Here is a 13553-nt window from a genome sequence, read left to right as displayed (position 1 = left end):
TATTCGCAGCTTGCTGAAACTCATCTTTGGCGTGAGAGAATGGGTCATCTCAATTATAGAGCTCTTGCCAAGTTACATTCACAAGGCATGGCAAATAATGTACCTCAAACTCACACAGTTTCCAAACATGTGTGTGAGGGTCGTCTTTTGGGTAAGATGCATCGGTTTCCTTTTCAAAAGAATTGTCCAAAACTCTCACAAAGGAAATTGCAGCTGGTGCGCAGTAATGTCTGTGGCCCAATGAGGACAAATGCCATTGGGGCGTACAAATATTTCATGACTCTAATTGATGACTTCACAAGATATTGTTGGGTATATGCTTTAAAAGCCAAATCTGAAGTGTTCTCATGCTTTCAGAGGTGGCTGAATATGGTTGAGAATGAATCAAGATGCATGCTTGTCACCCTCAACACTGATAGGGGGGAGAGTAGATGTCAAAGGAGTTTGATGCATTTTTGTCTTCACGTGGCATTGTTCACTCATGCACTACTCCTTACACTCCTCAGCATAATCCTGTTCCTGAAAGGAAGAACAGGTCCACTATGGAGATGGCCAGATGCATGCTTAAGGCCAAGTCCTTGCCCAATAAATTTTGACTTGATGCAGTGAAGTGTGCCAACTATGTGCTGAATGGATCACCTACAAGGGCATTGAGGACTGTTACACCTTATGAAGCATGGAAAGGCAGGAAGCCTTCACTTTCACACATGAGAGTTTTTGGGTCTCTTGCATATGTTCATATACCATCTCAGCTGAGACATAAGCTTGATGACAAGGCAATTAGATGCATATTTATTGGTCACAGCCAAGAGAGCAGAGGGTATCGGTTGTACCAACCAAATACTGGGAAGATTATTGTTAGTAGAGATGTAATCTTTGCCGAACATTCGGCTTCTCCTCTTGTGGACTGCAAAGCTAAGCCAGAAGTTGACATGTTTGATGCCTTTGACTCTTGGTTACCTCTGCTTCCCTCAGAGGGAGGTTTTGACCAGCAACATGAGCCTCCTACACGCCCTCCAACAAGCAACGATCACCCACCACCCCATGCTGATTTGCGGGTTCGTCTTCCAGCACAAAATGATCCCACTATTCATGATGCAGTGATTGAAGAAAGAGCTGTCAATAGACAGCAAAGGCATGTTCCTAGATGGCTTCTTGACACATTGAGGGACAGCAAACAAGATCAACCTCTTGCTGCCTGGAATAGACGGATGCATGGTCACTTTCTTGAGTTTGCACTCCTTGGAGTGCTTTGGCCATTGCACGTAATCCAACGTTTCATGCGCGTACCAAGCACATTGAAGTTCACTATCATTATGTTCAAGAGCGGTTGTCAGCAGGAGACATAAAGTTGTCCTACCTTCCCACAGAGGACAACATAGCAGATATGTTTACAAAGGCACTTCCTCGCCCTTACACTTGATTCCCTTTGTTACATGATCTGCCCTGCCTTGTACATTCATAGGTGGCTATATCCCTTGGGATGAACATGTGCCACCATGACCAGCAAATACCAGGTATTCTGCGATGTTTCCAAGATACTTCAGCTCATACCATGGAGGGGGGTTTGTAGGCCATCTTCTCCCGGTCGTATTGATGCCCTATGGGCCCTAGTATGTGCCTTGTAGGCATAGTTATAGGCACTTTAGTGTTTTAGTGCCTTTTATGCCACATAGGACATTTAGTCCTATGTGACACCTACAACAGCCCATTATGAAGCTTAAATCAGTATGCCCTGTAGGTGCGTGGAAGTGGAAGCAAGCACAAGAGTCGAAGCAAAGAGCTGAAGGCTGTCACATCAACTAGAATAGTGGAAAAGGAAAGTACAAAGTACATGAAAGAGACCCTAGGACTAAGTGTCCTACTACAAGGACAGAATTTATCTTGTGTCACATTCAAAGTATAAACGGCTGATTTTACAAGAAATGCACTCATCTCCTACAGCAGGACATGTTGGTATCACTAAGACATGAAAGAATCAGACAGAGTTCCATCTGAGATGGCATGTGGCGGGATGTGGTTAAATATGTCACTGAATGCTTGCCTTGCCAACAGAATAAGATGGACAGCCAGCTACCCACAAGTCTCTTACAGCCTCTCCCTATTCCAGAAGGCAAATGGACTCTCATATCGCTCTGGATTTCACCACAGGGTTACCTTCTACAGAGAAGGGATGGGATAGCATTCACTAAGAACCGGTATTCAGCATCACAGGTTGCTTGGCAATTTATTGAGCATGTTGCGAAGGGTACTCTCCTCACACCTAACACTGCTTGTCACCCAGAGACAGATGGACAGTCAGAGAGGGTGAACAAATGGGTGGGGGGTGGAGGAATACTTGAGGCACTTTTGTCATGATACACAGAAGTCCTGGGATAAGTGGTTGGCTTTGGCTGAATTTTGCTACAACAGTACCAAACACCTTTCCATTGGCATGAGCCCTTTTGAAGCAATGTATGGATGCAAGGTTGGGGTGCCGCCTTTAATGGCAGACATAGCTGTGAAAAATCAGCAAGCAAGGAGTCACTTGGAAAGAATGGATGCCCTTCTGCAATTGGCTAAGAAGAATATGCAGGATGCCCAAGCCAAGTAGAAGAAGTATGCGGATGAACGCAGGTATCTGTCTTTTGAAGAAGGGGGTTATGTGCATTTACGCCTCCATAAGAACCGTTTTGCCTCGCTGAAAGGTAACACCAGTACCAAGCTTGCTCACAGGTATTACAGTCCTACAAGATCATCCGCAAAGTTGGAGAGGAGGCATATGAGTTGGAGCTACCCATTACCTCTAAGATTCACAATGTTTTCCATGTGTCCTTGCTGAAACCACATGTAGGACAGCATGTCCAAGTTCTTCCTGAGCTACCACCTATGGATGAGGAGGTTCACATCCTCTATGCCCCGGAGCGCATCGTGGGTTTCAGAGACCATGTGCTCAGAAACAAGATCTACGTAGAGTATTTATCAAATGGCAAGGTCTACCTGAGGATGAAAATTCATGGCAGCCAAAAAGCATTGTCCAGGACTACCCCTATCTCCTTCCGGGCTGATTAGTAGTTGCTGTTTGCTGCACCGTTTGGACAGCCAGGATGTAAGATTCTATGGGAAGGGATGGCTGTAATGAAGGGGGGGAAATGGGCTAATTTAGAGGCCCTTTAGAGGGATTTTAGGTGGGACATGTGGAGGGACTATATAAGTCTCCATCCACCACTCATTGTATGACTTTTGATGTGACATATAACCCTATCTACTCTCCCACCTCCTTCCTGCTACTTGCTCCCTATGCTCTCTCACCTTCTCTCTCTTCCGTACCCTCTCTCTCTCTCTCTCTCTCTCTCTCTCTCTCTCTCACCTCATTCTCTCACTCCTACCCCTTCTCCTCCCCGTCTTCCCCTAGCTCTCTCTCCCTTCTGCCCCTCTATCCCCCTTTCTCCAAATCTGTCCCTACCCCTTTTCTACAGCATTAAGGCAGTAAGCTGTAGTTTCACTCAGCAATGACATTGAAACATGATTACAATGTACAATCAAAAACCATTATCTAAAGAAGACTCAGCAGGAAATATAATGCAAAACCCAGTACAATTTGCCTCACACCCTTTTCAGTCTGGTACCCCAACATATAGCAAAGCTAACTCATCTTTGGGCAGCACGTTACAACTACCCTTAACACCAAACTCCTTTTGCTCTCAATATTCACAAGAGCAATTTGCCGCAACCACTCTCTTTAAATTCTGATATGAACTAAACAAAACAAATATCTAAAGAACATCACGCCCTTTTCAGTCTGGTATCCTAATATATAGCAAAGCTAACCCATCTCTGGGAAACACATTACAAATACTCTCAATACCAAATAACCTTAACACCAAACTCCTTTTGCCTTCAATATTCACAAGGGCAATATACCGCAACCACATCCATTATCTAAAGAAGATTCCGCAGGAAATATAATGCAATACCCGGTACAATTTTTCAAAAATGCCTCACACCATTTTCAGTCTGGTTTCCTAATATATAGCAAAGCTACCCCATCTAGGCAGCATGCTACAAATACTCCTTAGCACCAAACTCCTTTTGCCCTCAAATTCATAAGTGCAATATCCCACAACCACTGTCATGTGGACCAATGCCAGGCACAAGTGGCAGTGACAAAGGCTGCACAATCACCATCTCGCAGCACCCCAATGCAGCATATTTGCAAGGTTTTAAGGCCCCAAAGGGTGGCCTATTCAAGAGGGAAGGAGCAGCCATGGTAGGAGCCCCAAAGGCAGCTCCAAGCAAGGGTTGAGCTACTGGGGGGAGGCGCCTTTTATAGGCTGCCTTTGCCCAATAGGGCAACTCAATTGAGCCCTACCAGCCAGCCAAACCAGCCAACTGGCTGGTCGGCCTGGTTGGGCTGGTTGGGTCGGTCCTATAGCCCCTTGTATAAGGGGGGCCTTGCCCCTCATTTCAGCATTGAATTCCCAGCCTCCAGCAGCACATTTCAGCCGGGTTGGTGTTCTGCTTCAGCAGGATAGCTCTATCTCCCACAGTCACAGTTAGGGGGTTGCTTCAGCTCAGTTTGTATGCCGGTTTGGCACTCATGTACAGATAGTAGTTAGGGCACTTATGTCAACATCATGAATAAAGCAGTATACAATAGTTAGGAAGATCTCTTGTGTCTTTCATGCTGGAGTTCTCCATTTACATCTCATCTATTTTCCACACAGCAAGTCCCCGCATGTTACAACTACTCTTTTTAAATTCTAAATCAACTTTTTAAATTCTAAATCAGCTAGGGCAGCTTATGTGTGCAACGGGCTTGTAACACTCTTACACTTTTTTCCATGGACTACATTACTATATTTTCTATTTTTCACCTAATGTTTATTTATTTCTTACGCACATCCTTACTGATCACACGTCTATGGTTTTGTTTGAGTTCTTTCTTACAGGACTTCATAGCCGCACATCTTCTACAAATCCAATGCATTCGTCTTCTTCAGTTCACCAATCACATTATCCGTGGTTCTTACACCATGAAAGTTACCATCTTCACATGATAATGTTGAAATATGGGCCTTGTGTGGTCCTAACACCCCCTAGGTACTTTAGACTAAGTGGAAATTAATGAAAAATAGAGGCCAAAGGGCGCCTTGCCCACGTGACTTGACACATGTTAGTGGGCTTGGGAGAAATCTTATAAGCATATGAGACAACTATGAGGCATCAAATATATAGTCTAAGTGAGCCTCCTCCTCACATCCTCCTAGGACTTTTTAGGGGAGTGAGGAGGCCCATGTGCATGGCTGTGGAGCAGGAGTGGAACCACGCACCTAGTGTGGCAAACCATGGTACTTTCCAACGTGGTATTAGAGCGCCGCAATTTCCACAGGACTTGGTGGTGACGATATGTGGCGACTACGCAGTACCTCTGTGATCAGATCTATGCATGAACTGCAATAATCGACGACTGGTGCATGGCTGGTGGCGGTACCTGCTACAGTCTACAATGTGTGTGCTATGACATGTAATGAATGCGACTGCATGCCGCATGATGTGGCGACCCGCGCACGCGAGGACCTTGTGTGACGTTGATAGCGGTTCCAACGACTTTGTGACATGGCATGCATACGCGGGAGGTGGCAGTCCACTCGCCGGCTCAGCACCTAATTGGCGGCTCTGAATGACTATCACACTATTCTTCTGTGGTGTTGACCTTGGTCAAGTCAAGGTGTTAGGACCAAGGAGGGCTAGGTACCTTAGACTAAGTGGAACTTCATGAAAAATAGAGGCCAAAGGGCATATATATATATATATATATATATATATATATATATACTATTTCCCTCGGGCCTTGACACGTGGCAAAGGCATATGAGAACTATGTGGCTTGAAATATATAGCCTAAGTGAGCCTCCTCAACTTGCCCTAGAGATACACTACCCTAATGTCATCAGCATATTGGAGCTCACATAGGGTCGATAATCTTTCTCTAACCCATAAAAGCATGGTTGACTCGGTGTGTGCACCGGATCATAAGGTGTCCTTCGAGGCCTTTGGGGCATTTTGTAACCCTTCGAATCGTAAGGTGTGGTCTTGTCTTCTTCTTTTTCCCTTTTCTTTTTCTTTTTGGTTTTTTGAGCGTTTTCTTTTCTTGGTGGCTTTTTCCCTGAAAAATAAGCTCTCAACTTTTGGCTCTCTCAACCCTTAGTCAGCCGTCTCTCAAACCCCTGCACTGACACTACACCTAGAAGACTCCAAAAACAAGACTGAACTGCGCGTGTGTTAGACTCCAAATAGATCTAAGCTGAACTACACTCCAAATGGATGCCAACCAGTGGTTGAACTGCACCACTGAATGTTACAAGGACACATTGCCCTATTTATACGGGGGTTAGGTTGCTGACTTGGTTGACTTAACCTAACCAGGTCTAGCTTGGCTTGGTCCGTTATCCCAACCTGATTTGGTTGGGTTAGCCTAATCCTGTCAGGTCATTTGACCCAAACCTTCGGTTCGGTGGCTAGACTTGGCCCAAAGATCTGGCAATAGCCAGCCCTCAAACTGCCTTTTACCAAAACTTAACCAAGCCATAAATCAGGCCCTTAACCTAGCCTCTAACAATGCCTACTTGCCCTAGCTAAATGCCTTGGCAGTTCCCCCCAGCTGACTACATATTTTAGAGGGAGCGGGCCGGCACACCCATAAAATCTTTGCTCCCTATAGTACACACAGGAGATGCGCAGAACTCTAGCAACCCCTCTCAGTAGAAACAAACCTTGGAAGGGAATGTTGAGGGAGCATCTATAGTAGCTTCATGTCCTTGTTAAACTTGCCACACATAGCTCATCAAGCTTCATGTCCTCGAGCAACCTAGTTCTCAGCCTCCATTGATGTCAAAGATTGGTTGCTTCTCACCGCTCCATGAGATTGTTAGAAATCGACCAACAGAGGGTACGCACAGCAGAGAATCACCCAGGAGCTCACACAGTGTGTGTGGGGGTGTGGAACCACAAACTTCTTAACTTATGTGCATCAAATAAATGTGCAGACTCATAATTAGACAATGATCCAGCCAGATATAGAAGCTACCTAAAGAATATATTTCCGTCCAAAGGTATGGAAACCATACAAAAGAGATAGATCCAAAGTCCCACCAGAGCGTGGTCCTTTGATCTTACCACCACGTACTTCTACTATCTGCCGGATATCTCTAGAGTTTGAGCCTGCGTGCTACACCTCAAGCGTATGTAGACTCTCCGTCCTTTGACTTCAGCTTCTTGCTGCCCTACGAGACAGCCAAGGTACCAGCCCTTAGCAGAGCTCAGCCTGCAGCCTCTCTTGTACTCCTCTGCCTCCTCGAAATAGGCCTGAGGGTGTGTGTATTGCTGCTCCCCAACTTGCTGGACTGCTGGATGAGTGCATGAGGCACTAAGCCTCCCTTTTATAGGCCCCAAGGGCCGTCAAAATAGCTGACTGGACCAGGCCTTGCTGGCCGACTTTGCTGCCCCCCAAAAACCGACTGGGGGGTTCTCATTTTGAGGCCCTTTTGCAGGGCTTTTTGGCAGACGTGCTGGTCAGTTTGCTGACTGGCCTGGTCAGCCCTTTTTGGGCTGCTTCCAGGCCACAAGGGAGGCCTATAAAAGCCTTGGGCAGTACCAAGGCTAGGTGGCTGGCCTTCCATAGCCCCCTTTGCTGCTGCAACACCTCTCCCTCAAGGCACCTCTTGTCTTTCTCCAACCCCCTTCCAGCCACATGTTAACCTCCATACAGGGCCCGTACAGTGGCACCAACTGTTCCGAGTCTGATCCACACTGCTTCCCTCCGTTATGGCTCAATACTGCCAGGTATGAGGTGCTGCCCAAGTGACAGCCCCCTCTCTCATTCTACTCTGGCCATGTTCTGGCCTAGGACTCCCTCCCCCACACTCCTCATTTGGGGCTTACAGATGGGGAGGACCTTTCGAACACCCCCTCTCACTGACACATCGCGGCCCAATGCCAACATGTCGATGACATTGCCCCAACAGCTCCTAAGATGGCACCCTCTGGAACAATTCGATGTAAATTCCGGTTCCTGGCTTTTCAACCAGTGGCTCCTGCTCCTCCAAGTTCGGACCTGCACAAGCAAACCATCCTGGTATACAGGTCCATCCTTAATAGCACAAGATGGCACCACCACCTTCAGTCACGTTCCTACCTTCGAACTCGAGCAATCTAGACGCCACAATTGTCCCCCTCATAATGAGTGAACAACCTGGAGTCTTCCAGGCACCATGCTCTCATGGTCCTTTTCAACCCGTCCTTCCTTGGCAAAGTCAGCAACAAAAAAATCATAACGCGAAATGAAATCCCAAGAATATTTCTAGATAACTTGGACCACGAACTCTCACTGAGCTCTCAAGCAAGTACTCTTCTAGCTTCAGTACACCTTGTCCATTATCACCTTCAAGCAATTTGCATTCGAGATTTGAAGAAGCACTAACACTTTCCCTTCTGCCTTCGAAGAAGGTCCATTCCTTCCAATCTCGCATTACCTGAGACACATGAAGAGAAGATTCTCTCCACAGAATGCTACAAAGGCATAAATTAATAGCATCAAGTACATACAAGAACACCGTACTACCTGTGTGCTTGCTCTGAAAGTAAACCATGCACCTCATGGAGGCACATACCAATTCCCTGTGTAATCCTATATTGCCCCCATCTAAATGATGGCAACCATCTAAACCTGAAACCCTAGGGCACTCCATGGAATCCGCCCTTGTGTCAATATCAACAGCCACTCACCTGGAAGATTCCAAGCACTCCATGCTGTCCTTCACCTTCACAAAGGTCTCTGACTCCCACCGGCCCACATCTCAATGTTAGACATCTTCGTTGTAGCTTCTAGGTCGGCATATTTGACCCAATAACACACGGAGATGTCACCAAGAATAGCTCTTCGATTACCGTATTAGCTTTGGCTTTTGTATCCCCATCTGAATCTAAGTCGGATTCCTTCTTGTTCTTCTGATCCGCCTTCTTCTTTCTGCAACCCTTCGCAAAATGGCTTGACAAGTCAAAATAGAAACACTTTTTCTTTTACTACCTCTTTTTGGAAGTATCCTCTTCATCTCAAGAATCATCCTTCTTGGGCTTGTCACCATTAGGCTTGCCCTTTCCTTTGCTAGCTTTATCCTTTGCCAGCAACGCCTTGTCATTGTTGTCGTTGTTGTAGAGCTTTCTTCCTAGCTTCTTCCTAGAGCAGTAATGACCCTACTCGTCGAAAGTCAAAGGTTTGGTCCTCTATCCTGCTATCACAGTCGTAACGAAGCTTTTGAAGCTCCGAAGTACCATCAAGGCCAACTAGTCGGAGTCTACCACCTTGACCTTCATTACCTCACCACCTTGACCTTTGTCAAGTGGTCATGTACCGAATCTCTCTCATCCATATCCATATTGTAGAGCTAATGCTGAAGAGTCAAGATCCGGGATATGCTATCTGTCTCATACACATCCTTTGGAATAGCCCACATCTCTACTAACGTGTCAATCATCTGGATGTGAGGAAGAATAGAGTCTGCCATCGTCCCTATGATTAGAGCCAAGGCGTAATCTTCCCATGCTTCGAGCTCCTCTCCATCTACTAGTATAATTATCCTCCCCTTGTTGTCCATTATATCCTCCGGCTTCACCTCCGCTCTCGTTGTCAGTCTCCACAATCTTCGAGCCACTAAATGACTCCGGATCTTCACCTTCCAGATAGGATAATTTATCCCATCCATTTTCCCGAGCTCTCCAAATATAGGGATGGTGAAAGAAAGAACTCGACTGGAGAAGAAGGAAGGGAGAGAAGGGGCTGAAGAGGCTTCTGTGTCTGAAATCCCCATCTTTGCGGCTAAACCACACAACAAAATCGAAAAAGCAAACTCAACCTTCTGTAGACCAAAACTCTGTACGCACCTGACTGAACCTGAGTCACCATCCTTCTCGCAACGGCACTGTCCTCCAGTCGTGGAAGTCGATTCCCAAGAGCCTCTGAATCAGGGTCATCCTTTAGCAAGGTCCCTACCTTCAGGCTCCCACACTTGTGAGCCTCCTACTTGGGCTTTGATACCATGTTAGAAATCGACCAACAGAGGGTATGCATGGCGGAAGACTGATTGAATAGCCCAATAGCTTACACAGTGTGTGTGGGGGTGTGGAACCACAAACTTCTTAACTTATGTGCTTCAAATAGATGTGCAAACTCGTGAATAGACAATGATCCAAACTCCACGCACCAGCTAGTGTTGCAAACTTCATGCACTAACAACAGGTCGAAACTAAGAGGGTATGCATTTCCCCCTGCCACCATTGGGAATTATTTTCAGCCTATGAACTAGTATAGTGGACTTATCACCGATGCAAATATTACCTGACCTTATTGAAGGTCCTGGAATTGTGCTCGGGAGGGAGCCGTGTGCCTAGCAGCAACCACTAATCACAATCCACTCCAGAGACTCACCAACGGTATGACCTACGCCTTACTTGAAGAAGATGAAACTCCAGCGTCCATTATCCCCACATGTACAAACGTTGGGTTGTTCATAACTGCAATTGAAGAACCGGTGCCCTTCTCATGGCTCCGCTCAAGGCAATTCCTTCAATAGTGAATCTTCTCGCCATAGTGGTTATAGCTCCAATTCGCCTTCAAGGTCTCATGATTCACATCAGACTTCTTTTTTGAAGACTTTGCCCTTGTTGTTGCTCTGGCCTTTCGTTTGCAAGGCCACTCCCACACCATCGACACCATCTCCTGCCAAGTGAGAGTGATGAGTCTCCCCTGGGTAATCAAGGAGGAGTAGAATGCAAAGTACTGCGAGAAAAGATGGGACAACAAAGTAAGATGGCCATATCCTCCGATGATATCTCCTCCCCAGCTTGAAGGACAAAGCTTGTAGCTTGTTAACATGCTCCCGTATGGTTGCTAACTTCGCGGGGTTCAACACTCGCATCCACACTTCCAAGGACACATACTTCATTCGTGATATCCTATTGAAGAGAGATGCTAAATGCTCCCAAATTCCTTTGACCATTGTCATGTGCTTTGCTTCATATGGTTGATTACCTGAGGGGTACAGCTGAAGAAGATGAAGGAATATACGCGGGCATTGACACAATCCCACAATTGTGCCGACGTTTCCCAATCCTTCCAATCCATGATGCCAATGTCCTCCTCCGAATCTCACCTCTCTACTCTAACCGCAACCAAGTCGTATGACTGCAACAGTAATTCCATGATTGCCCTCTACACAGCGGAGTTGTTTTCGTCCAACTAACGGTCCAATAGGAATGTAGAAAGAATGGGGATCTTCACTGGCTTCTCAGCCATCTCTAGCAAACTTGCCATCTCAAGGGGGTGACCTTGCTCTTGTGGCCTTCTCTGCTCCTCTGATTAGCAACATGGTATCATAGCCATATCCTAGAAAGCGACATGCAGATTTTCAATTGATAGCCTAAAGCAAACAAAATATTGATACGAGGAAACAATGCTGAGAGCGAGTTCTTTTGAGGACACCTGATAGTTGTAAAATTTGTCAGGAGAAACATATTGCTTCCTAAAGATAAGCATATCGAGAAATGAAGGAAAATGTACCTTATCGTATCCAAATGGTTTCTCACGAAGAATATGGCGCGCAACTATGGGGTCAGAGACAACCACGAACGCCTTTGGCCCAAATGCAAGTTTGTAAACTGGACCGTGCTGCGAAAGAAACGATGATACAATGGTCAAGATGAAGACTATACTTCTGCATCTATAAAAAACTAATGAAATGCCTCGCTTCACGCTATGCTTTCTAGCAAGTAGATGCAGGAGACGCCGGCATACAATTAGAGAAAAGAAGTACAGCATAGGAATGTCCTAGATTTGCCTTTTTACGGATAGGGGTCCCATTGATAGTATTATTACACCCCGAAGACCCGCTCTTACCCTATGTGAGTGTACCGAGGCAAACCATAGCGCGCATTCCTTACTGGACAACGAATGGACGCTGCATACAAGTCCTGAAACTTAAGAACAGCAACCCGAACCTCCAAAAACCAGTCGTAAAGTGCGAAGAAGAGCGGTCTTGAAAAAAGATCAGAAACGGCTCCTTCTGCGACAGGCATGCTCGAAACACTTCCTCCACTCAGAAGACTGGTAAGCAGATTGCTTACGTTGTCCAAAAATGTGCGCTCAGAGTTGCTACGCTTGGGTGCACGACCAGCTTGAGACCTGCACGAAGATTCAGCCTAATTTCCCAAGACTAGGCAGGCATTGTGTAAATGGAGGAACTTGCACGGGACTAAGTTACCGTGTAAGGTGGAGAGAGCGCCTTCTGGAAGCATTAAACGAGTGAGGATTGAGCTTTTGGAAAGGCCTGTCAACGTGTTGGTGCGGATGCGAGCTACCGGGGAAAAGAGCAGAGGAGCTAGAAACGGCAGCCATCATGGTCGTCGCAGAGCTCGCATGGCACCACGCTACCCAATCCTCCCGGCTCCAACTACAAAAAGTCCTGCACATCCATCTCCATCAACATAAACCAACTCCCATTCATCCCAAAGTCCCAATCTTTGTTGTGGTACAATGCTTAATGCTTAGTTGGCTTGGGAGAGAGTGCCCAATAATAAAGAAACATTACACAAAACTCCTTGGGAAAAACCAACCAACATCCAAAATTGACTCTAAAGGCTTGTGTTCCTCTAATGGGCATAACCTTTTAATAGATTACACAATTGTCCTTGTGTAATGTGTAGATATTGAAGCATTTGAGTAGCATCTTACATGCAGACTCAGGACAAGCTCTGATCAAATCATAATATGCAATCGTGAGAGTGTAACAAACATGTTCATGATTGCAAGTCTAACGTATTATTGTCCTAGATCACAAAAGCTAGGAAAGGCTTTTGTAAGAAGAGTTTGAGGGAATGCAAAGCATCGAGATGGAATCGAGAGTTGAATAATGAATATGAAAATCTTAAAAGCATTAAAAGCTCAAAATCTTTATAAAAATGTACTGTTAGCCTTTACACCCCCCACACTAATTTAAACTCGGATGACATTACAACCATGGATGAACGATTCCAATCCATGCATGGGGGATTTAAATCTTTTAAACACCCAAAATAATTTAACTATGAAATCTTAATTTTCTGTGCTTATGCTAGCCCACAATCAAACTCAAATCTTCATGAAGACTAGTGAGTAACTAAAATCCCAACCCTTATTTACATGGATAAAAACCAACCCCACAAATCATGTTCTACTGTTCAATCGTAGAGTGACCATGTTCCTCCCTGCTACCATGAATCTACGCATGCATGGATATGACACTGCATTAAGGCTTGCACTTTACCCCTTCTAACTTTACACCTGTCAAGTGTGCAAATAATTATTATTTCTTTAGCATTGCCTTATTTGATCCCCCAATCAACAACCTTCCACTAAGCAAATTCTCGCAATCTTAATGGGCTTTAATATAAATTGATGCCAACCAATAAAAACTCGCAAGTTCTTCATATCAATGGATCGATACCCATTAATTTAAAAGACGTTTTCACAAAGGCCTTTA

The 13553-nt window shown here is 45.5% G+C and overlaps 1 protein-coding gene across 1 annotated transcript in view; it reads right to left on the bottom strand.

Annotated features, from left to right (window-relative positions):
* The window catches only part of CYP97B3 (cytochrome P450, family 97, subfamily B, polypeptide 3), a 147167-nt gene extending 134676 nt beyond the window's left edge, over positions 1–12491 (bottom strand). Inside the window, exons 1-3 of the mRNA XM_087373252.1 lie at positions 12297–12491; positions 12034–12217; positions 11597–11704 (exon numbers count right to left, since the gene is read on the bottom strand). Coding sequence (XP_087229378.1) covers positions 11597–11704; positions 12034–12217; positions 12297–12433 — 429 coding nt within the window. The 5' untranslated portion in view covers positions 12434–12491. The remainder of the gene's footprint in view (positions 1–11596; positions 11705–12033; positions 12218–12296) is intronic.
* Between the last annotated feature and the right edge of the window lie 1062 nt (positions 12492–13553).

Source organism: Dipteris shenzhenensis, chromosome 4 (genome assembly GCF_047967505.1).
Source record: "Dipteris shenzhenensis isolate YYH24624 ecotype China chromosome 4, Dip_SZ_1.0, whole genome shotgun sequence".
Lineage (NCBI taxonomy): Eukaryota > Viridiplantae > Streptophyta > Polypodiopsida > Gleicheniales > Dipteridaceae > Dipteris > Dipteris shenzhenensis.
This window is presented reverse-complemented; position numbering and strand designations above follow the sequence as displayed.